This window comes from Protopterus annectens, chromosome 2.part1 (genome assembly GCF_019279795.1).
Source record: "Protopterus annectens isolate FY-2018-M chromosome 2.part1, PAN1.0, whole genome shotgun sequence".
NCBI classification, from domain to species: domain Eukaryota; kingdom Metazoa; phylum Chordata; order Ceratodontiformes; family Protopteridae; genus Protopterus; species Protopterus annectens.
The window spans coordinates 1,451,245,275-1,451,270,504 of record NC_056729.1 but is presented as its reverse complement, the minus strand read 5'-3'; the positions used below and the strand labels follow the sequence as shown (position 1 = coordinate 1,451,270,504).

At 38.0% G+C, this 25,230-nt stretch overlaps 1 protein-coding gene and 1 non-coding gene across 2 annotated transcripts in view; both read left to right on the top strand.

Moving 5' to 3' along the window:
• N4BP2 (NEDD4 binding protein 2) overlaps positions 1–25,230 on the top strand; it is a 1,502,684-nt gene that overhangs the window by 8,300 nt on the left and 1,469,154 nt on the right. The window contains exon 2 of the mRNA XM_044062929.1: positions 18,003–19,395. Coding sequence (XP_043918864.1) covers positions 18,003–19,395 — 1,393 coding nt within the window. The remainder of the gene's footprint in view (positions 1–18,002; positions 19,396–25,230) is intronic.
• Positions 22,800–22,872, top strand: TRNAV-AAC. Its single transcript has one exon. It is a non-coding gene; the product is annotated as a tRNA-Val (tRNA).

Below are 25,230 nucleotides of genomic sequence, written 5' to 3'. Positions count from 1 at the left end.
GCTCAATGCTAGAAGTCTAAATCTCAAAATGCACTCGTTTGAAGCCCTCCTTAAAACGGAGAACATCGACATTTGTGCCATAATGGAGACCTGGTTCAAGCAGCAGAAAGCACCCCTGCACTACCAGGCTATAACTCATTCCACACTTTACGGACCCAGAACTTGGACTGAAGCTCCAAAGGAAGTGGTGTTTCCATATTCATAAAGGATGTGCACACCTCCAGACTAGTAGCCCAACATAACGCATCTGAGGTACTTGAGGTGCAGCTGTCATTGGGTAAAACAGCGATTCAGGTCGTAGCCTGCTATAGGTCCCCAACCATGTCTCAAGACTCGCATTCCACTTTCTTAAGCACCCTAGAGAGTATTAGGGTCCAACCTAACACTCTCATACTGGGCGACTTCAACTACCCTTCCATTAACTGGGAAAACTACTCATGTATCAATAGACTTGCCCAACGTTTCCTGGAATTCATTAATTCCAGTGCCTTGGACCAGCTTGTTCTTACCCCCACTAAGGGTAGCAACATCCTTGACCTGGTCGTTTCTAACATGGGCGACCATTGCTCTACACCAGTAGTCAACTCCTCCCTGGTTAGATGTGACCACAAATTAATCACCTTGGAAATGCACCCCCCCCCCACCCCCCGCAAAGGTAACCACCATGAAAAACTTCTCCAAAGCTAACTTTGGGCTCCTAAAAATAGAGGTGGGAAGCTTCACGGCACCCATGCAAATGGAGATCAGTTGCATGACCGCTGAATCATACATCAGTACACTGTACGAACTGTTTACCATCAGAAGGTCGGACCTGACCCCATCGAATAATGGGATCATCGACCCACTTCTGTGAAACCGACATTGTTGAATTCAGACATTATCAAAATATGACTCGCCATAAACCTCGGAACGGGCTTTAATATGGGTCGAGATGGAGATGAGATTCATACTTCAACAATGTTGGTTTCGACATTCGGCCTCCAGACGTCGACTGAAGTGGGTTCGACCGAATCCACTTCGACCTACTGATTGTCATCCCTGTATGAACACACACACAAATCCATGGGTCTCTCCTCCAAAAAAAGGAAGCCAGTCTGGTGGTACCCTGCCATAAACTCTACAACAGAAGAAGGAAACTGATGCGGAATAAGGTGAAGTCCCAAGACTGGAAAAACTCCCTTATCAGCCTCAACAAAAAGTTGAGATCCCCCATCAAATCCTCTAAAGCTAGCTATGAAAACAGAATTGCAGCAGATAGGCCTTCTATAATTTATGTAAAGAATCTCCATGGCAATACCCAGATTTGCTCTGAGCTACTGCACAATGGTACCTCCTATACCGAGCCAACAGATGTTGCTAATATACTGGCCGACAGATTCAGTGCCAACTTTGCCCCCCCCCCCCCAGGACCAGTCACAATACGAGTAGATTGCCAGGCACCAAGTATTACTGCTGCACAGGTTAAAACGGCACTGTAAAAGGCCAATAATACTGCTTCTGTGGGACCTGACAGGCTGTGTTCTACATGAACTACAGAGTGAACTGGCACCTCACCTGTGTACCCTGTTCAGTCACAGCCTCACCTCAGGCTTTGTTTCCAACAAATGGTGCACTGCTACAGTCATCCCTGTGTACAAAGGAAGAGCGACTAAAGACCCTGGGAACTATCACCTCATTAGCCTGACGAGTCTGATATGCAAAGCTGTGGAGTACATCATCATGGACCTAATAAACAAGGATATAGGGAATCTCCAAACTCTAGATCCCACACAGTTTGGTTTTGTGAAGGGTAGATCATGCCTGCTCAAATTGGCCAACTTCTTTGAGTCAGTCACCAGAGCTGAGGGTGAAGGCAAGGTGGTTCATACAGCCTAGCTTTGATACCATTCCCCACTCAGGAATCCTAGAAAAACTTACTAAGCTAGGCATCAACCCCTGTATCACTAGGTGGGTTGTAAACTAGCTTACAGGTAGAACCCAGAGTGTGAAAGTAGCCGACTCCATGTCAGACTGCCGACCAGTCACTAGTAGAGTCCCACAGGGTTCGTTCCTGGGCCCTCTTCTGTTTGATGTCTACTTCTCTGAAGTCCAGGCCAAAACAAAGGGACTCTGGCTGACAAAGTTCACAGACAATTGCAAGCTGGGAGCTGCTATTAACTCCCCAAGTAATGTTGACATCCTACAGAAAGGCCTCACTGAAACCAATGACTGGTGTCAGAATCATGGCATTAAGCTCAGTGCCAAAAAAATGTGCCATCATCCCCTTTGGGGAAAACCCGGTTCCCGTGAATTACCACATCAGTGGTAGTCCATTGAACACAGAACGCGTTATAAGAGATCCTGGGAACACAGGTTGACAGCAACCTCTTTTTTGACTACCACATTGCCACTATGGTCAGAAAGTCCTTCTGTGTGGCACATCTCATTACTAAGGGTTTTGCATCCAGGAATAAAGAGGTCATTGTGTATCTCTACTCTTCCCTCATTAGGCCAATCATTGAGTATAGTGCCCCATTCGGCATGTACCTCAGTAAACACCTGAAACAACTGGAGAGGCCACAAAAGTACCTCACAAAGAGGCTCCTAGGCCTTAAACATATGTCCTATATGGACAGACTCAACTATTCTTTGTCTCTTATTGCCTACTTAGCTGTGATTTCTGCTTGACGTACAAAGCCATGTCTGACCCAGCTCTGTTAGAAATGCTACATCTGAAGAAATACCAGTCCCTCCGCACCACACGCTCCAGATACTTCAACCTCATTACCCCAATCAGTAGAACATGCTGGAGGGATGGGTTCATAACCCAGAGACTGCCCATGCTATGGAATAGACTTCCCATACATGTCAAGCAGAGCACCTCGCTGGCAGTCTTCAAGAGAAATCTTTTTTTTTTTTTTTTTCAAATAATTTTTTATTTTCCAAATAATATAATGTTTAACAATGCCATCATCAATAAACAAGTATTATAAACCTTTGTGTACACTATGTGCAATTGACCTGAACAAAGGAAGGGAAAATAATAAAATATATGAAATTAGTAACAGCAATTTATAATATTCAATTACTAAAGTATAAAGTTACACATTAATTATTTAGGGTTCATTTTTAATGTCTCTGTAAGAGTTAAAATTTTTTTCCCAAGGATTGTTTGTCCATGTTTTAGGTGAAATTCTCGATTCTTTCACCTTGATTTCTAATGTCGCTGTTTCTTCCATCAGTTTCAAGAATTCTTCCACAGTAGGTTCTTGTGAAGACTTCCACTTTCTAGTTATACATTTCCTTGCCACAGCTAGTATGGACCAAAGTAGGTATAGATATTTTTTTATTCATTCCAGTAGTATTATTAACATTTAAGAGGACAAAATATTTAGTTAAAATAAAGGTATCTGTGAATATAGTTAGGAGAAAAATAGTAATTTCTTCCCAGAATTTTTTTATATTAATATATTCAAAAAATATATGAGACCAGTCAGTGTTACAGTTTAAAGAACATCTCCAACAAATGGATTTATCAAGTGAATTGACTTTGGCAAGTTTATCAGGTGTAATAAATGCCCTGTGAATATATTTCCATGTAAATATTTTCCATACTTGTAAATTAAATGTTACGTTAACAGAACATAAAAGATTTGTTTTACTCTCATTTGATAGATTAGTGTGACATCCTTTTGCTATAAAATTCCAATATCTTGCATTAGGGTTAGTTTTATATGTTATCAATATTTTGTATAATTTTGAAATTAGATTCATCCAATTATAATTGTCGTAAATAACTTCAGATATTAGACTTATCAAATTTGGACTAGTTTTATAAGGAGAATTAATAATTTTACTATTAAGATCCTTAACATATGATAATATGATTTGTAGTATCTACCAATCTGCTGATGGAATGTCATATTTATTCTGAATTTGTTGAATGTCTAATACTACTTTGATTCTCTATACAATGTTGCCAACAAGTGAAGTTTTTTTTTCCCTTCCCATCTAGTTAAAATAACATTATGAATTTTATTGACGAAATTCTTTGCATAGCTAAAGGGTATTATCAAGTCTAGCCAAATCTTAATATCTGTGGTAATATATATAAATCTTCTGAATAAATTGTAAATATTATTTATATAATTTGTTTGTTGGTCGTTATATTAAATATTAACAGTCAATATGTGCCACATCCTGTTATTTTGTTCACTTAATATACAATTTTTAATTATTTTATTTTCATTTAGAAAAATAATAGTGTGCAATATTTTCCATGTTGAAGAATAATTAGGATCTATCCAATGTATGATATTTCTTAACATGGAAGCTTTTTATGTATGATTCTAGATGTGGAGGTTTAATTCCACTCATTTCCCAAGGTCTAATATGATGTGTGTAGGCTATTCTATTTCTTTTTGGATACCAAAGAAAGTTTAATAGAATTTTATTTCTTTCTTTCAATATTTTCTTGTTGGGTACTATAGGAATAGCTTGTGCAATGTAATTCATTTTTGGAAGTATTGTCATTTTTATTATTTGTAATCTGTCTTTAAATCTCTAGAATATTTTATTCCAGCTTACTATTAACATTTTTATTTTGTTAATTATGTTGCTATAATTTGTGGCTAACGTAGATTCCAAATTATCACAGTGTTATTCCTAAATATTTTTTTTATGGGAACTTGTTTTCCTATCATACAGTTTGTAGTTAAGGTAAATTCTCTCTTTTTATTCAAATGTATATAATTAGATTTTCCCTTGTTAAGTCTAAGGCCTGAAATATGATAAACCTTTCCACTGTTTCATCTAGTTTTTGTACTGATTTCTCCGAGACAGATAACGTGAGTAAAACATCATCAGCAAATAACATCATTTTTGAATTGAGTTGACCATATACATCTATGCCTGATATATTAAGTTGTGGCGTACTAATGAGGCAAATAATTCAATTCCTAAGGCAAATAGGATGGGAGGCATCAGACATCCCTGCTTTGTACCTCTGGTTATTTCAATAGCCTTTGAGGTAAATGGCCTAAGTTTTGCATAAGCCAAATTGTTTTTATAAATATTCTTTATTAGCTTAATAAAATTAATAGGAAATTCAAACAATTCTAAAGCCTTAAAAAAAATCCCAGCTCAACGAATCAAGGGCTTTTTCTATATCCAAAGCTACTATTAGAGCTTCTTGGTTGTTTCTGTTTAGAAAATCTATGAGTGTTAGAATTCTTTGTATATTGTCATGTGTGTGTCTTTTATAAATGAATCCTGTTTGATTCTCATTTATTGTGTGTGTCAATGATTTTTTTTTTAATTCTACTAATATTGACATGAAGATTTTATAATCATTGTTAAGTAAAGATGTTGGTGTATAAGATTTACACTGTAAAGGGTCTTTGTTTTCTTTTATAGTGGATGTAATTAAAGATCATCTCCATGAAATTGGAATTGTGTTTTGTGCTAGAATTTCATTCAAAGGTTTGTGAAATTATATTACTGAAGATGGAAATATCATACAATTCATTAATTATTCCCTCATTTGGCATGTACCTCACTAAACCTCTGCAACAGCTGGAGAGGCCGCAAAAGTACCTCACAAAGAGGATCCTAGGCCTTAAACATTTGTCCTATATGGACAGACTAAAAAAACTCCTACTATTCTCTGTCTCATATTGCCTACTTAGCTGTGATCTCTGCTTGACTTACAAAGCCATATCTGACCCAGCTCTGTTAGAAATGCTACATCTGAAAAAATCCCAATCCCTCCGCATCACACATTCCAGAGACCTCAACCTCATTACCCCAGTCAACAGAACATGCTGGAGGGACAGGTTCATAACCCAGAGACTGCCCATGCTATGGAATGGACTTGTCAAGCAGAGCACCTCGCTGGCCCTCTTCAAGAGAAATCTTGATGAGTGGATGAGAAATAGAAAATTCACCCCAGGGATCACTCCAGTGGCTTTACTCGACAGAGGCACTGGGAACTAAGGTTGGGTGGCATAATGCCAGGGTAATCCTGTAGGCTAGGCTTGTAAAGGCTCCAGGGCCATTAGCCTAGTACGCAGCTATGAACCTATGAAACTCATCATTTATTCGTTCACTTGAAGCGCCACCATTGTTGTATTTCTCCATAACTGCTGTTTATTTCTTTCCAGAATTTGACATTTTTTCTTTTGACTCACTTTAATTTAGTATTTAGTAGATTTCTGCATGTAGTTTTATTGGCTGGAGGGCTTATTAATCAGCTTATCTTGTTTTTAGTGCCTTTTGTAAATTCTGTACAATTGAGTGTCTCTTGGCTCATTTCCACAAAGCTAAGTACTTTTATTGAATAATCACACTTTTATAAGCTGTTTAAAGTACACTGCTGTATCCATTGCTTTAAGTTTGTTTATGGCAGAATTGTATTGCACACTCCCCTTTTCTGTTCTTTAGGAGAACTGTGATTATTTATCTAGTGGTAGTAGGTGTTTACCTGAGATGGGAGGCACAGAAAAAGGCTGTAAGTGTAGTTCTTGTATTGGCCAGAGGACCCTGTCAGTTTTGTATATTTCCAAAGCTGGTATAAACTCTGCACATTTGCTCGGAACTGTTCACTGTGCCAGTGCTCTGTACAGACGCATACATTTGGAACCATTGCTTATTTTCATTATTGAGAAAATTTACTGTGCTAGTTACTGTATATTGCTGCTTGGAGAGCATCTGATTTGGAGCTGGGCAGCATCTCTGGTTAAGATAGCTGCAGATAAGTACAACACACCAAGTAAGTACACCTCCCTCTTCCAGTTACAAACACTTTCCTCTCCTATCCTTTCAAGTAGACATTAGGACCTGCAACCATGGATGGGCATTTTCAAACTCTTTGCATCCAGCTTGTTGGACATGGGTATCCTGAGGCAATATAACAATTGCCTTATGTACACTGACACGAATTCTCGAGCATACCCACACAGTATGTGAGAGATGTCATTACACATTGACATTGGAGGCTAGAATCTCGCATACAGACACAAAAAGCAACAAACAGGTCGTCAGCGACTCTCACACACACATCGCTCACTGCACCAACAAAGGGCCACACAGACCCAAATATGCAGAAGTGCTCACATGTAACTTACCCAAACCTCAAAGGCCTCTTAGGCGCAGTTCTCAGAAACTCTGCATGTACAGAAACGAGACAGTTCCCATCACAACACGCAAAGCCACATCTCTTTGTGCCTCAACTTCCAAGCCCTGAGGCAAAACACTCCACAACCCTATATTCTGGTCATAGGAGACTCCATTGTGAGACTCACTGGTGTCCCTCTTACCGGGCTGGGTAAGGGGAAGGTTACAGTTCGTTGCTGTCATGGGCCAGGATTCTCCAGCTCACACAGTTACTCAGGCCACTTACCCCTAAGTGCCAGTATAACTCATTCTATCCAATACAGGTCTTTTGAAAGTGTACTTTTAACTCCCAATGGGTGTGGCTTGAGCCTTTAAAAAATGAAGTTGTAACCTTACAGGTCAAACAAATATTCGTATATCTGGGACCGTAAATGTTATTGGAAAACTGTAAATGCAAACTATTCGGATATGTTAACATTTATATTAGTGGCATTCATTCAGTTTGATTTAAACTGGCTTTTACAAGCCAAAATAAAGGCAGTGAATATTAATTTTGTAATGTTGTATAAACAGCTTATGATATCTCCGCAACCAATCAAGCAAGACACATACTGCCAGCAAGATTTTCTTCATACAACTGTGAGCTTTCATATATGAAGCTATGCAGTTCTGTCTGTGTTACCTGGATGTTGATATTTAGAGAAATACAAAAATTTATTACAATACAAATAATATTCAGTATCTCTTTAGCTGCATTAGTCAAAGGTTAAATGGCAATACCAGTCATGTATGCTTTAAGATGAAATCTTCTGATAACTTGTATGTAGGATGGATTTGGAATTATTAATGCAAATGTGAACAAGCAATGTTTGATGTTTGTACAGACACAAAAAGCAACAAACAGGTCATCAGCGACTCACACACACACATTGCTCACTGCACCAACAAAGGGCCACACAGACCCAAATATGCAGAAGTGCTCACATGTAACTTACCCAAACCTCAAAGGCCTCTTAGGCGCAGTTCTCAGAAACTCTGCATGTACAGAAATGAGACAGTTTTCATGACAACACGCGAAGCCACATCTCTTTGTGCCTCATCTTCCAAGCCCCTAAGGCAAAACACTCCACAACCCTATATTCTGGTCATAGGAGACTCCATTGTGAGACTCACTGGTGTCCCTCTTACCGGGCTGGGTAAGGGGAAGGTTACAGTTCGTTGCTGTCATGGGCCAGGATTCTCCAGCTCACACAGTTACTCAGGCCACTTACCCCTAAGTGCCAGTATAACTCATTCTATCCAATACAGGTCTTTTGAAAGTGTACTTTTAACTCCCAATGGGTGTGGCTTGAGCCTTTAAAAAAAAATGAAGTTGTAACCTTACAGGTCAAACAAATATTCGTATATCTGGGACTGTAAATGTTATTAGAAAACTGTAAATGCAAACTATTCGGATATGTTAACATTTATATTAGTGGCATTCATTCAGTTTGATTTAAACTGGCTTTTACAAGCCAAAATAAAGGCAGTAAATATTATTTTTGTAATGTTGTATAAACAGCTTATGATATCTCCGCAACCAATCAAGCAAGACACATACTGCCAGCAGGATTTTCTTCATACAACTGTGAGCTTTCATATATGAAGCTATGCAGTTCTGTCTGTGTTACCTGGATGTTGAGATTTAGAGAAATACAAAAATTTATTACAATACAAATAATGTTCAGTATATCTTTAGCTGCATTAGTCAAAGGTTAAATGGCAATACCAGTCATGTATGCTTTAAGATGAAATCTTCTGATGACTTGTATGTAGGATGGTTTTGGAATTATTAATGCAAATATGAACAAGCAATGTTTGATGCTTAGAGGTATCAGTAGGAGGTAACTGCAGAAACAACTAGAGGCCCAAATCAGCTGAAAAATTTAATTGTGCTTCATGAACTCAACGAGGAATTAAACCCACAGTTAGGACAGCTGTTTAATCTTAGCCTCACCTCAGGATACGTACCCAAGGAGTGGCGCACGGCGACTGTGGTCCCACTTCATAAGGGCGGTGCCTCCACAGACCCTGGAAATTACCGCCCCATTAGCTTGACAAGCCTTATCTGCAAAGCCATGGAGAGGATCATAATGGGACTCATAAATAAAGACATAGGGAACTTGCAGACTTTGGATCCAAATCAGTTTGGCTTTGTCAAAGGCAGATCCTGCCTCTTAAACTTGGTTGACTTTTTCGAGACAGTCACCAAGGCCATTGATGAGGGAAAGGCAGTCCATACAGCCTAACTCGACCTGGCAAAGGCCTTCGACACAATACCCCACTCAGGTATCATTGAAAAACTCATCAGCTTGAATGTAAACCCATACATCACAAGATGGGTTGCAAACTGGCTAAGTGACAGAACCCACAGGGTCAGAGTTGCTGGAGCCATGTCAGACTCAAAGCCTGTCACAAGTGGTGTCCCACAGGGCTCAGTCCTGGGTCCACTCTTGTTTGGCATCTACTTTTCTGAAGTACAAGCAAATACAGGGGGTTATGGCTGACAAAGTTTGCAGATGACTGCAAACTGGGCGCCATAGTCGAAAACACATCTGACACAGATATCCTCCAGAAGGGCCTCACAGAAACGGATAACTGGTGCCAGAGCCATGGCCTGAAGTTAAACGCCAAAAAATGCATAGTCATACCCTTCGGGAAAAACAAGGTTACCCCTAGCTACCATATAGGTGGCAATCCACTGAGCACAGAAAAAGTCATCAGAGATCTGGGGACCCAGGTTGACAGTAGCCTTTCGCTTGACACTCATGTTGCTAAAGTAGTTAGGAAAACCTTCTATATCACCCACCTGATCATGAAGGGATTCACATCTAGATCAAGGGAGGTCATCGTCCCCTGTACTCATCACTCATTAGACCTATGATTGAGTACAATGCCCCGCTCGAATGTATCTGACCAGACACCTGCTGCAGCTTGAAAGGCCCCAAAAGTTCCTCACCAAAAGGATAAAGGGTCTCAAAATATGTCTTATGCTGCCCGACTGAAAGAACTCCAGCTCTATTCAGTCTCATACCGCTTGCTCAGAGGTGACCTGTGCCTGACATATAAGGCCATGTCAAACCCAGATTTGATGAATATGCTTCACCTCAAAAATCTAGATCCCTCAGAACCACAAGGGCCGGAGACTTAAACCTTGACACGGTTATAAATAGAACGTGCTGGAGGGACAGATTCATCACCCAGAGACTCCCTATGCTGTGGAACAAAATCCCGGTACATGTGAGGCAGAGCACCTCTCTGGCCTTGTTCAAGAGGAATCTTGACCAATGGATGGGAGATTGCAGATATACCCCAGGGATTACTTCAGTGTCACTGCTTGACAGAGGCACAGCAAAATGATAGGCATAGTTTTTATTCAAACTAAAGGGGTGGCGAAAGCCACATAACTATGGGCTAGGCTTATAAATGCCCTTGGGCAGATAGCCTAGTATGAACCTATGAACCTATGAACCTATGTACAGTATTCTGTTAAAACCAGTGGTGCACAACATTTGGCCAAATCCAGCCCTCCACGCAATGCCATCTGGCCCTGAGAGAGTAACCCAAAAATTTTAAAAAAGTTAAAAAATACTATGCCTTACTCCAGTCATGCAAACTTTCCAGCATGTGCTTACTTACCTAATTGACTGCATTTGCACACACCTCTAATTTTAGCAGAAGTAACTATTCTTTCTTGTTTATAACTTATTGTCTGTAAACAGTAGTAACATTCTGCAAGCGTTTTTAATAAGTCATGGCTGAAAGCCTGAGTAAAGTTAAATGCAATGTCGATGTAGAAAACAAGTAATTTCATGACTGCTGTGTTAAGTAAAAATGCCAGTCACCTGTACCTGTTGTTAACTCATAATGATTTACTATGTTTTGAGGTAGCCCACAGATGCATTAAGAATTTGTGTAGTGGCCCTCCCCACAAAAAGGTTGTGCACCACTGTGTTAAATGCATAAAAGTTTTAAGACTGTTTCTTCTTCACATCCTATAATTTGAAATGTTATTTTTCACTGAACTGATTGCCATTTTACCTTTTAAGTGTTGCATTTCACTCAGCAAAAATGCTGAAAACTACCAAGATTGACTTTACCTGCAGACAGTTTGTCTCTTTGTAAAAGTAATTCACAATAAATCTTTGTAAAATTAATTCAGAAAAGAATGTACAGATGCTGACATTTTGAGTTCTCACTGAACATTTGTTATTGAGAAAAACAAGCACGTGTCTTTGCAGATGTAAGAAACTTGTTATGGCTTTCATCATTTTGTTTTACTTTCAAGCTAGAAATTGCTTGTAGATATTAATAATGCTGAAGACCTTATTTCATACATTCACCCTTGTAAAAATAAGAGAAAATAACTTAATCCTACTTGTAATCAGTGTACTTTTACACCTTACCACAGCTTACTTACGCAGCCAAGGATTACAGCATATTAATATTAAACTTGCTTTTGTTCAGCCTTTCTTCTCTTGTTGTACTGTAAAGCATATATTTCTTAATGTAAACTGGTACACATGTTTTTTGTTCTTTCCCCCTTCCTCCTTGTTCAGGTTTAAGAAATGTAGGCACTGCAATGTGAAAAGTCTTGTCAAAAGAGCATGGCAAAAGAAAAATTGATGTACTTTTTTGTTACTCATGCATAGGGCATTGACTGGATTAGGGCCCTTAGCTTGATCTAAGAGAAAGCAAGTAAATGAAAAAGAATGTTGAATATTATAAAGTTTTTTTTCTAGCAAATAAATGTATGCTTAGTAACAACTTTGTATCTGGTTGTCATGTCTCCATGGAGACAGTCTGATAAAGAGAAATGGTTAGGAGATAATGCTTTCTGAAAGCATTCAGGTGTTTTCCCAATTGGGAGCACTATAAAGATAAGACAAATCAGGCAGCGCTTAGTAGAAACACAGGTTGCATCATCCATCTTAGCATAGATAACCTTTCTTTTAGGTTAACTCAAGCCTGTGAGTGTGGCTGTCAGTTTGGGACACTTGTTCCTATTAGGAAGGTAAAACTTCTCTATTTGAAGCTGTACATAGCTTTTTGCCAGCATTATGTTAATAGGTTTTGGAGTATTGTTTTTTTTTTTTTTTTTTTTTTGAAGGCTTTCAGTAAAACCAAATTTTGTAAGATGTGACATAGGCTCAAATGGATATGACCGGAAACAACTGTATAAAAGATAAACCTGCCAAACATTGTATGCAAGTAACACAAAAACTGGAACTAGACATTTAACAAAAAAGTTGTTACACATAAAAGGTGGAAATATTAACTTTAACACAATGATGCGTTCTGCAATGTCTTTAAATGTCAATATTCTCGCAGGTAAATACAAAAAAGAGTAGTGAACTATATTAAAAAATGTAGAGTGCAAATAGTTATGCTACAGCAGACACACTTGGAAGAAAATGAACATGTGAATTTGATAAAGAAGGTTTTCGAGATGGTTATTCAACAGAGTACCTTGGACAAAGGAAAAGAGGAGTAATTGCAAGAGGAACTCCAATACTGATAGAAGAGAATAAAAAAGATAATAATGGTAGATTTGTAGTACTAAGGGGTCTACTGGAAAGGGAGGGGGATTACATTGGAATGCATTTATATTCCACCTAAAACAGCTATAATGGAGTTTAAAATTCTGGGAGAAATAATTCTAGGAGAAATCGGCTTTCGGCAAGGATCATTACTTATAGGTGGGGACTGGAATTTGATTTGCAGTAGTGAAGATGTGTCTTGGGGGCCCAGAAGGGAAAATATAACAAAGGAGGGGGTAGGGTTTTGAAGAAATGTATGAAAATATTTGACATGGAAATGTGAATTCAGTACTAGGAATTCAGAGTGAATTTGCTTATTATTCCACAAGATGCAAAAATTGGGCTAGGCTAGATGCAATTTACATTTCACAAGAAATATGCATTTAATTGAAAGTCTTGATATGCACCCAGTAACTATTGTGGATCATGTGCCAATAGTAATTAAAATAAAAATAAAGGTTAATGAAATGAAAATGAGACACTGACACTTCCCACCTATCTGTTGAAAATAAAGGGATTTAAAGAATGGGTAGTGGAAATTTATTCATGAGCTATTAAAGAAGATAGAAATTTCTTCTGAAAATATAACTATGGAGTGTGATAAAATTAAAGTGGAGTTTAAAAATAGAGTGTTTCCAAAGTGAAATATGGTTCAGAAGTAAAAAGAATTATTTAGAGGGACTGGCATTCTGAAGTATTTCAGAATAAGGAGAATTTCACAGAACAAGAGGCGGAGCAACTGCAGAACACTAAACAGAAAATAAGGGACTACATTTATAATATACATGAGTTTAGAAAGATTGCTATTAAGCAACTGTTTTTTGATAACTCTAGCACGACGACTCAAGCAACAAAAGTAGAAAGTGCTGTCATCAAGCTTGGGGAGCCTATAACAAGGAAGTTAACAAGAGATCCTGTATAGGTATTAGAAATATTTTGGAAATTTTATGATAGTTTGTATAAAGCCGAGAAATATGGAAATCAAGAAAAGGCACAAATGGAAATGTTTACGGAAAAATTAAATATGCCAAGATTTGAGGTAGTTGCGGCTCAGTTACTAACAGTTAGGATAGGAGGAGGTGAAATAAATTGTGATGTATAACCAATCCACAGGAAAGTCACCAGGAATAGATGGTATTCTTGTGGAAGTTTGGAAGCTAGGAGGGGGGAAAACTGATAAAGATCTGGAAGGTTAAGTTTAACAGTATCATAAGAGGAGGAGAAGTACCAACATCCTGGAAGAAAGTGGTGGTAGCTGTAAAACCCAACGAGGGTAAAGACCTGTCAGATCCAGCTTTATACAGGCCCATTTCAATACTAAAAGATGGTTATAAAGTGCTTCTGTCTATAATGGCTAAATGAATGGCAAAAGTGATGCCAAAATTAATAGATATCGATCAATGTTTTTTTTTTTTTTTTTGTTTTGTTTTTTTGAGGGGAGGCAAACATTTGACAACATTAACAGAACATTCATGATCCACTGATGATTTGAATGGGTATTTCAGAGCTGCATAATCAAGGCTGCTATACATAGCACAAGCAGAAACCTATAATTCAAATTGGAATTGAATGATGAAGCAGGAGGGAAGCTCAAAAAAGCAAAAAGTACTGGGATTTTGGATGTAGGCCTTTAAAGAGAATAAAAGTAATCATACAGAATATTATATTCATAAAATGGTAGAAAATATTTTAAGAACTAAGCCGACAGAGGAATGGAATGGAGAAAGGATATTCTGCTGATAGGGGTGACTGCAGTTAGGGATACAGATATTGAGCAAGAGAGGACTAGAATTTACTGGAGAAAATGGCAAAAAAACAAAAAGAAAGTACTGTGAGCAAATAGTGAGGGAAAGGTAATAGAATGGAAAGAGGCTATGAATTTATTTGGACTGGAGGCTAGAGATTACCTTCCCTATCAAGGATTGATGTCAGAGTATAGGCAAAGAGGAAGAACTAGGGGGTCCTAAACAAAAGGCCAGCACTGGTAGAGTTTTTAGTAGAATCTAGAACAGGAGCTTCTGTTAAAAAGGAATAATTAGTAGAGCAAGTAAAACATTGCATGATAACTATAAGAATAAATTGGAGGAGGTTAGAAAGGACTGGTAAGAAAGATTGGGTAAGCAATCCACAAAGAAACAGTGGGGAATACCCATCTTTTTCTATGTAATTAGGTTTAAAAGAAGACAGGACTTAAATGAGCTATGTAATATTTGAAAATGAGGGGGGTAGATTTTTACGTGATGCATAATGTTTGCAACTGGGAGTGTGTCAGTATGGTTCGTGATGTAAAATGCTTGCAATTAAGGTTTTGTCAATATGGTTTGTTTTCATTTATATAAATGTATGACTGTTTATGTCATAAGTGATAAAAATGTGTTTTATTTATATAAAAAAAGAACATTCACACTAAACAAAATTCAGTGATAGTGTAATATTTATTATTTCATGCTGCTTAATAGCAGGATGGGTTACCATCAGTCATCTTTGAAGCAATGAGACATTCTGCATTTGAATTTAATTTGGAGTCATGAAATTTTGTAATTGTTATTGGTGTATTATTATGAAATGCCAGTATGTGTTGTACATATTTGGCCTTTAGTCAACAGTGCACATTCCATGAGTTACACAAGTGGGGTGAGCCCCTTCATCCTCCCTCCTGATTATTCCTGGTCCAGGGATATAGTGGTTAGGCACAGAGTAGGGACTGGGATAAATAGATGCTTTCCTAAACCATCACACAGTAACACATACAAAGATAACAAAACAAAACTAATATACATGGCATATTTACGGAATACACCTAATAAATAGATGTGGAAAATAGAATCATGGAATGTTAAAGGGCTCCAGAACAAGAAGAAAAGAAAACTATTCTTAATTAAAAACCGCAGCCAACCTCATACTAATACAAGAAACACACTTGACTGTAGAGCAATGGGCAGAAATTAGCAGAAAGAAATGGATAAGTCAAATTATAGCCTCAGAGGGGAAAACAAACAGTGCTGGGGCTGCCATAATAATTAAAAACCAATTTAAGGAAAAAATACTTAAAACCAAAGCTGACAAGGAGGGAAGATGGTGTTACGTAACATTTAGTAGTCCTACAATACCAAAACCTATAATGGTACTTAATGTTTACGCACCCTGTAATAACCAACAACACTTTTTTATGTCATTATACCCAACCTTAAACCAATTTAAAGATCACTACCTAGTGATTGGAGGTGACTGGAACACGTATCAAAACCCAGAAAAGGATAAATCTAATCTGACCAAATCACATAATAAACAAGCCACATTAGCCCATAATGAACTCAAACAAGATTTCAAACTATATGACCCTTTTAAATATGGGAACAGTGCAGATAAAACAGGGAAATTCACATTCTGTTCGCAATGCCACAAAATGTGGTCAAGGATAGACTTCTTCTTAATCTCTGACATATTCATTAACATGGGCCCAACAATAACTATACATACCAGGTTCTTTTCAGATCACTCCAAAATCACACTGAACATTAACTGGGACAAAAAGTTATATTTAGAGAATAGGGGTCATAATTGATCATTAAACCCTAATTTACTTTCCAAAATGGATGTAATAAAAGAAACAGAAGCAATACTAAAAATAGCTCTTACAAATATCACTAACTCCCAAGTGCCAACTGACATAGAATGGGCTGCAACCAAAGCACATAATAGAGGATTGTTTATCAAAAAAGCAGCATACTATAAAAAAATACAACTGAAAAAGGAGCATATACTGAAAGGGAAAATAGAGCATCTGCAAAAAGAACTAATAAATAACCCTAAGAACCAAACAGAAGCAGAACTTTAAAAACTGCAAAGGGATCTATATATGTTAGAAACCAGGAACCTATCTTTTTATGAAGCCAGAATGTTAGCCACTTGCGCAGAAGAAGCTCATATACCATCTAGAGCTCTAGCCAGAATTATCTCCCAACACAAAAATGCCTCCAATATATCAGAAATAAACTACAGAGACAAAAACTACACAAAAAATGAAGACGTTATTAAAACATTTGAACAAATATACTCCCAAATATATGGAACACAAATACTACAAACCTCAAAGGAAGATAGAACTCTTTTCCTTCAAAAACTGAAATTCCCTAAACTTAATTTAGACCAACAAAAAAAACTGAACCGATATCCATCAGTGAATTTATTGCAACAATCAAACACTTAAAAGCACATAAGGCTCCTGGTCCGGATGGACTCGCATCAGAATTTTACAAAGCATTTTCCCCCTTCATAGCCAAACTACTATACTAAACACTGAATTATATAATAAACTAATGGTTAAGGTTATTATAAACACAATTTGCCTTATAAACACAAGGTGCTGGGTTTGAGTCTCACAGGGGATAATTGGCTATGCCTAAAATGGCTCACAAGGGCAGTTGGTCTAGTACTAACCTATGAACCTATGGTAAGTGTTTGTGCGTATAATTCTTTTTTTTGGAAGCCTTAATTTCTTTGAATGCCCTGTAGCTAACTATATGGTGTGCTGGATGGTGGTACTTGAATATTAGCTTGGTTGATCTATTCACAGACTGCATATCTCATAACTGATGTGTGTTTGATATGCCAGTGAACTCCTAAATGGTAGGATAGATTGATCTTCTTCTATACACCCACATCTGCAACTGAAGGTACAGATCCTCTGATATCAGAGGTGTGTTTTTTTGATAGATAGGAAGCTGCTGCCTGTTACATCAACTCTCTCATGGCTTTTTCTGATATTTTGAGTTATTGAAAATTAGGTTGCTGGTACTTGAGAGTGTGTATAATACTTTTTTTCTGTTACAGGAACATCATTTTTTGCTTCTGTTTGCAAAGTTGGTGCTTTGTGATGGGTGTTTTCTGGTTGACATTAAAAGCAAGAGCTCAGATTCACAGTAGGGAGGGAGGCATCTCTTTTCCCGTTTCTGCTTCAGAAGGGTGACTGCTGTCCTTTGGCTTATAATAGATTGTTGTCTATGCAGTATAAGCATTAGTTCACGATTATTCCTTATGATATGCTTTTTGTGTGAGGGCAGAATTTACTTTGTCACTTTGAGGGACCATGCTGACTGAGATGGGTAGTGTGAGAGTGTAATAAGTTTGTAGGATGCCTTGTAGTCCACCATTGTAAAACTGGCATTACCATTCCCATGTGTGACTTTTATGGTGTACCTTAAGACAGTGCTTGAGCTGACACAGAGCAGTTTTTAAGTGCATTATTTTTATTTAGTAGAAAGCACCGTCTCTTGTGAATTATCCTTTGTATGTATTGCATTAAATCTTTTTGCTTTCTTTCTTGAACAGCTGAAATTGCTATGGATTCTTTGCTGGAACTGTCCGATGCTGCTGAAGGAATTATAGTGGCTTCAGGAAAGTCTGGATTTGACAACATTGCTGCTAGTTTGTATTTTAATGACCCTAATCGATGTGCCCAAAGTCACACAGAAACTGGATGTGCTTTTGGCTTGCAGAATTCATTAGATATGGATGGATCAGGTTCTGTGTTGTTAGATGAAGAACTGGATTCTCTTGTTCAGAGTGAAGTCAACATGTGCTGTCCAGACAGCTTTGTACAACATAGCTGGTTTGCACAGGAGCAGCCTCTGTCTTTTACCCGAGATAATAAGGTGCAAGAGTTAGTTACCTCTGGCAAAGACTCTAGGCTTCTGCTACCACAGACAGAGACTGTTTATGTTAAAACCATTCCTTCTGGTCTGCATAAAGGTCCTAGTTTATCTCTTCAAGTGGGGATGACTGCTGATTTGAACTTAAGTGGGATGGCACAGGATTGTAGCAGTATACCTGCAGATGTGCTCAGAAGCCCCTCATTTCACCCTGGCAGCAATGATCACACTTGCTGTAGATCAGATCAAGAGAAATGCATTCAGCAGGATTCTGATTTAATGCAGCAGTCTCACCTGAATTGCAACAGAATAGTGGAGGATTGTTCATTCATGTTTCCATATGCAAACTCTGAGAGATACCCTCAGCAATTTTGTCCAGATACTTCAAGAACTGATGCAACTTTGGGCAACGATCTCATATCAGGACAGGCTATTGCTGCATCCTTTCCTTTGCAACAGAACATCTCTCCCAATTTCAGTGGCTTAAAGGAAAATGACCCTACATTGTCTAAGTTGGAAAACATTGCCCAGTCAGAAAGTGCATCTTCCTCAAGTACTGCTGAGTATGTAGATAGCTCTTTTCTAAGTGCCTGGACTTTAAACACTGCTCTTGACTCTTCAAATATCTTAAAGCAGAATGAGCAAATAAATTCCAGTTTAGAAAATTTTGCTAATTCAAAGAGTGCATATTCTAAAGATACTGCTGAAAAAGAGGATAGCTCTTTTCCAAGTGTGTGGAATGTTGCTGCACCAGAGTTTTTTCCTCAAAACAGAATTCCTCCTTTTATTGCACCTGTTGTAACCAACTCTGGAAATTGGGGGGTAGGAGAATCATTATTAGGGTGTGGCTCAGATGCATCAGTTTATACCCCTTCCTTTGTTTGGAATTTCTGTCCTGTTTCTGCCAGTGCAGCAGAAGAACAGCAGGAAAAAAATGTCAAACAGCCATCCCCAGTACCTTTCTCTTCACCATTTCTCAGTGCAAAGAAGAAAAGGAAGAAACTCCTGTTTACTGGGAAAGTACTGATTTTGATGAGAGGAGTTCCAGGTTCAGGAAAGTCTACTCTGGCAAGGTAGGGTATGTCATATGAATAACTGGATTTTGTTTAAAGCATAGAAATATTGTGTATTTGTGTTTAAAAAGGTAGTATGACAAAACAATGAAATTTGTCACATCTGAAAATGCCCATTGTTGTTTGCCTGTGTGGCATGTCACTTCCCTGAGAATTCATAAATACTTAAAACATTTGTTTCATCTTTGCTTTCAAACTTGGACTGCAGTTTTTTTCTCATGCATTGCTGTTAAAATGTTTTCATATTTGTGTTTTTTTTTTTTTTTTGTTTGTTTTACATTTTTGGACATCAAAATGTAGTTCTTGAAATTCTTAAGCTAGACTATTTTTTTCTGCTGAAATTTAAAAAAAATGCCCTTTAGTTCTTTCCATTTGTTTGTGTTGCTAACCTGTTACATTACATCGGAGTCTGGACTAGGACAGTGTTTTGGGTATACATTGTGACTGATTAGGTTTATAGAAGCTTGCAGGACTTGGGCCTGGAGTAAGCATCATGTGGCTGGTAGAAGACCAACTGCACACTTAGCACTGTGTTTCAGCTGTCTTATCTGGGTTGTATGAGTTGCTAGTTTTTGAAATTACTGTGCCCCTTTTTCATAGATACTACAGCTCTAAGCTTGATTATAATTAACATGTTAGGATATATTAGAAACATATTGTCTATGGGAATAATGAATCTGATAGTACAAGCTTATATGAGAGACTAGATAGTCCAGTAGTATATTGAAAGAACTTTAAGCAAATTTAGTTTGAATAACCACGACCTGTTTATTTCACAGTCAGCATAGTCACGTGTATGAAACAAAAACTAGTGAGCTATGAATTCAGTGCAAGCTGGTATCTGAGAAGCGTTTAGCTAACATCAAGTTCTCTGTCTTAAATACCTTTATTTGCACGTTACACATCTGCGGCTTTTTCAAACTGAAGACATTCTTCAGGCTGTGCATCTGTAACAGTTGGGAACTCTCTTCATTTGTATGGTCAGGTTATCTTAAATACAGTGCTGATCGGTACATTTTTTGTTTGTGGGTTAATTAGCTGAGTAAGCAAGCTCAGAAAACAACTGAACATATTCAGACAGTGAACTTTTATACAGACAAGTGAAATTTGCTAATGTATACAAGTAGAAATAAGCAAATTGTCCACTACGCAACTGTCAGCTTTTCAGGGTGCAGGAAACTGAACAGTCTTTGTGCATTGAAAGTTCACAGGAATGCCTTTATGGACACTGGCTTCACTGGATTGGTCTTTGATAAAAGGACAGAAGGCCAAGCATCACTCTCCATAAGGTTCTGTTTGCATACGTTCATTGAATTTTCACTAACTGTAAATATAGTTACGAGATTGAAATGATGAAGTAAATTGAGCATAACTGCTAGTTGGTATAATATAGTAACCAGAAAATGAGGTTGTCACATAGGAGTATAGATTTGGGCAAGGAATGTTTGACAGTAGCAGTGCCACTCACAATACGTTGTTGGTTTTGTATGTTATCCATTACTCCCAAATTTCTGTTGACTGTGCTCATTTATTTGCAAGACCTGTACCATGTGTGCTTGGCACATGGCTTCATGCTGAAGTGTGTTTGACTGCTTTGTTGTTGCAGTGTGCAGTACTGTGGCCCTATTTGTACCTTTTTCAGTGTCTTGGGGAGGCCACAAGTATTGTGAGGTAGGAGTGGAGGGGATATATCACCTGTGCTCTGTGGAAAACATAATGGGCAGAGTGAATGCAGTCAGCAGTCACAGCCTGAGTTGCACAAAGCCATGAGCATTCAGATCAATATCCAGAAGGTAAGAGTTATATAGGTGGTAGTCAGTTTTTTTCAGAACTGGGCCACACTCACCTGGATGACCACTATGGCTTGACAATGGAGACATACTCAGAAGCATGCTCTAGTATGTATAACATATGTCGAATGTCATATGTTTACAGTAGGGACAGTGTAATATGAGCAGTGCATATGGTCTGTTCAGATATGAAAGCAATATGCTAAGCCATACTGTTAATGGTGTTTAGAGAGATGGTTGTTCAAACTGTGGAGTGCAGGATGTTGAATTTAACCCCTGCCTTAGTTCACTTTAAGAGTACTACTAATAAACCTAGGCAGAGCAGTGATATACATATGCAAAACTACACAGAAGCATATTTGATGATCTCATCGGATCTAAAAATAGGGAAAGTTTTAAAACGTCAGGAGAAGTCCAAGGTGATATCTTTGCATAGTTTAGTAGAAGCATTTTGGAATCAGGTGGGAATGTAAATCAAACCAGAAGTAAATAAAAAAAAAACAGTTAGCAACTGAATGTGCTAAAAATAAAAGAGAAATTTTAAAGAAAAGGATCAGATGAGAATAAATAAAATATTGGAAAGTCCTTATTATGGCAAGTATAGTGATCTGGAGCAACCTCATGTTGACCAAGATTTGATACAGGAATGGTTAAGGAGAGGTGAATTGAAACTAAAAGATGAATAGTTAATAATGGCAGGCCAGGATAGTGGAAAACGTATGCATTCTTTAATAAAGTCCACTGAAAACCGGAAGAAACTGTCAAATGCAGGTTCTGTAAAACAAAAGTGGAAACTGTCTCGCATCTTGTTGCTGGGTGTGATACACTCATGGCAGAAGCCCTGTACACTGAAAGACACAATAATGTGGCAATACTGTTGCACTGAGGATTGTGCAAACACTAAAATATAAAAGTAGCTGATAAACTTTGGAAACAATAACCACAAAGCATTGTAGAGAATGATGTTTATATGATATGGGATCACCCATTACCAACAGTTCAAAAATTAGATGCAAAAAAGCAGATGTAGTAGTCCATGGAAAAAAGAGAAAAGAAGCACCAGTCATTGAAATTGCTATACCCAATGATTACACTGCCTTACATACAGAGAAACACAGTCATAAAAGGCCAGAATTACAAAGAGAGCAATGTGGAAAACACCCAGTCAATTCCAATGGCAGTGCGAGCAACAGATCTAATAAAGAATGTACAATTACACTTGGATGTGCTGCAGATACATATAACCCCATATGAATTACAGAGGGGGCAATTCTGGGCATATTGCAGTTGCTGAGAGGAGATTTCTTGGCTAAAGTATAAGACTAAAACAATACACATTTTATGAACTCTAATTGTGTCTTGATTTCGGAATGGAGCCCATTTCCATCATGGTATTAGAAACCCCAAACAGCTGAGAAATTATACTAAACATGTTCAGGTTAGAAGGACTTGAGGATCTCATATTCCACCTCCTCTGACACCTGCTTTTTGCAAAATGTTCAAGGGGTGTGCGTGTGTGTGTTTATTGCTTCATGCTTAGCTCAAATAGTATAGCACTTGTTTAGCATGCAAGAAGTAGTGGGATCGATGCCTGCATTCTCCATGCTTTGAGTAGGTTCTGTAGTGTAGTGATTATCACATCTGCTTAACACGCAGAATGTCCTGGGTTTAATCCCCAGTGGAACCATTATTGAGGATCAGTGCAGTGGCTCTGCTGGACAGAGGCACAGGGAGCTAATGGCTCTGCTGGACCAAGGCGCAGGGAACTAATCTAAGGGGGCGGCGAAAGCCAACACATTCTGGCTAGGCTTGTAGATGCCCTTGGGCAGATAGCCTAGTACCTACCTATGAACCTATGCAAGTCCGGTCCATTTTCATGTGCAGCTTAGATATGTGGATGGGAAATAACAGTTTAACAATGGACTGCCCGGTGTAGTACTAATGGACAGAGGCAGCTCCTAAATGCTTTATTCCATGCATGGATCCCATTATCAGTAGAATGATCATAATCCTATATTACCACTAATAAGAATAACTATCTACCATGGGATGGATAAGACTAGTTTGTAATCAAATGGGACACGTTATTTCAAGCCCAAAAAGGAAAATTAGCTAGGTTTAAAATGCCCTGCAAGTGCAGCAAGCCTAGTATTTTACCTGTGAACCTATAAAACTTTTTTTTATTTGTTAAAGGTTTTGGCTTAAAATGTTATTTTAGGATTTGTTATCTATGCATAGGTTTCATCCTTTTATCAAGACTAACTTTCCACCAGATTTCCAAAATAGGTCTTTTTGTATAAAACATAAAAACACTGAACAGGACTTTGCGAAGTCTTGCACAATGTCCATTTAGATTCCTTATGCCTGACTGCCCCCAGTGTATAGGAGAAGCTGTTCTGATGGTGGAAGTTCAGTCATAAGCTTGGTGTGCTGAGAACTGTCTTGTTGAGTTTTCAAGCCAAGATATATCCAGCCACTATACTGATTCTCTGACCAAATTTGCCACCATTAGGTTATCGTTTGATAGGTTAGCACTTCATTTGACTCAGTTGGCCATAAGTTAGTTTCAGGTCTATTGGCACCACAGCAAATATGATTAGTCAGGTTTGCCTCAAGGTAGTCTTGTATCAAGGAAACTTATAGCCTTTTTTGAAATAGAAAGTTTACCCCGGGGATCACGTCAATGGCTCTGCTGGACAGAGGCAGAGGGAACTAATCTAAGGGGGTGGCGAAAGCCAACACAATTTCGACTAGGCTTATAAATGCCTTCGGGCAGATAGTCTAGTACCAACCTATGAACCTGTAGTCACATTGATTACTTCATAATACTGATGTGCCTGAGAAACGGAAGCCAGGAAATGTAGTATCTGTATGCTTGGAGGAAGAGGAGAGCTGCAGAACCAGTGGCCTTTTAGCATGTTAGTGGTGTCAGAAAAGTCAGAAGAGCATCCTGGGAGTAAGTATGGGTGCCCTTGTAGGAGACAGCAGTTAGTATGGATTAACTCGCATAAGGACCTGTCAGCAACTTTTTGTGTGGTACCCATAAAAAAACTTGGCAGTGGATGTTGCCAGCTTTACTAATGCTTTAACCCTTTTTAGGGGCAGCCAACTGCTGAGAAATGTGTGAGGTGAGAGGCAGGACAAAGAATAATTGTGAACTACTGCATGGATGAGAGGGTAGAACACCGATGGTTGTAGTGAGAGGGCAAATATTACAAACAAGGAAAATGTCTAGAGGAGTACTTTGGTGATCAGTGACATTGTTAGGCCTTGTACTCTTCCACGTTTGTCTTGTGCATCTCTGAGGAGAGAGAGAACTGAATTAGTCTCTTAAAAAATACTCTTGTTTTTTTGTTCTCTGACTTGGTGTATGCGACTCAATGTTAGGGTGCAGACTCGTAAATAACCTAAAATGAGTTTTGGAAAAGGCAACAGGAAATATTTCTGTTTGCCTTAGCAGTCTTCTGTTTTTTTTTTCCTGAATTTGAGAATTTCAGTTCACTATAAAATGAAAAACACCACTTGCTGACAACATAAACATTTAATTTTTAATGCTTTTGTCTACCAGTTATATAGGGACTTTATCAGAATAAATTAAAAGAAAAAAAAAAAACACAGATATATGTGAAACGTAAAAGCAGTCATATGACAAAATCACATGACAAAGGGCACACCTACTGTAAGAATGTTCAAAGATCTATTATAGATAAAAATAACACATGAAATGTTGTATAAATGTATATAATATAACATCCAAATAAAATATGAAACACATCTTTTTTATACAGTAATAGAACACAAATCTACTTGTTTCAAATAAAAAAATGTCCTGCTAGCCACAAACTAAATTAGCAAATTAAGGGTGTCTTTAGCTCCTACAGTCTCCCTCCTAATTTGCCAATAGTATTTAAAATTAACTTTCAAAACAACTCAAGTAAAATAGATAAAAATATTAATAAATGTAGTAGTAAAATTCAAAAATTTGGTATAATCTGCAAAATGAAATGCCTATATCAGTATGTATAGTCATAAAACGTTAATGTCC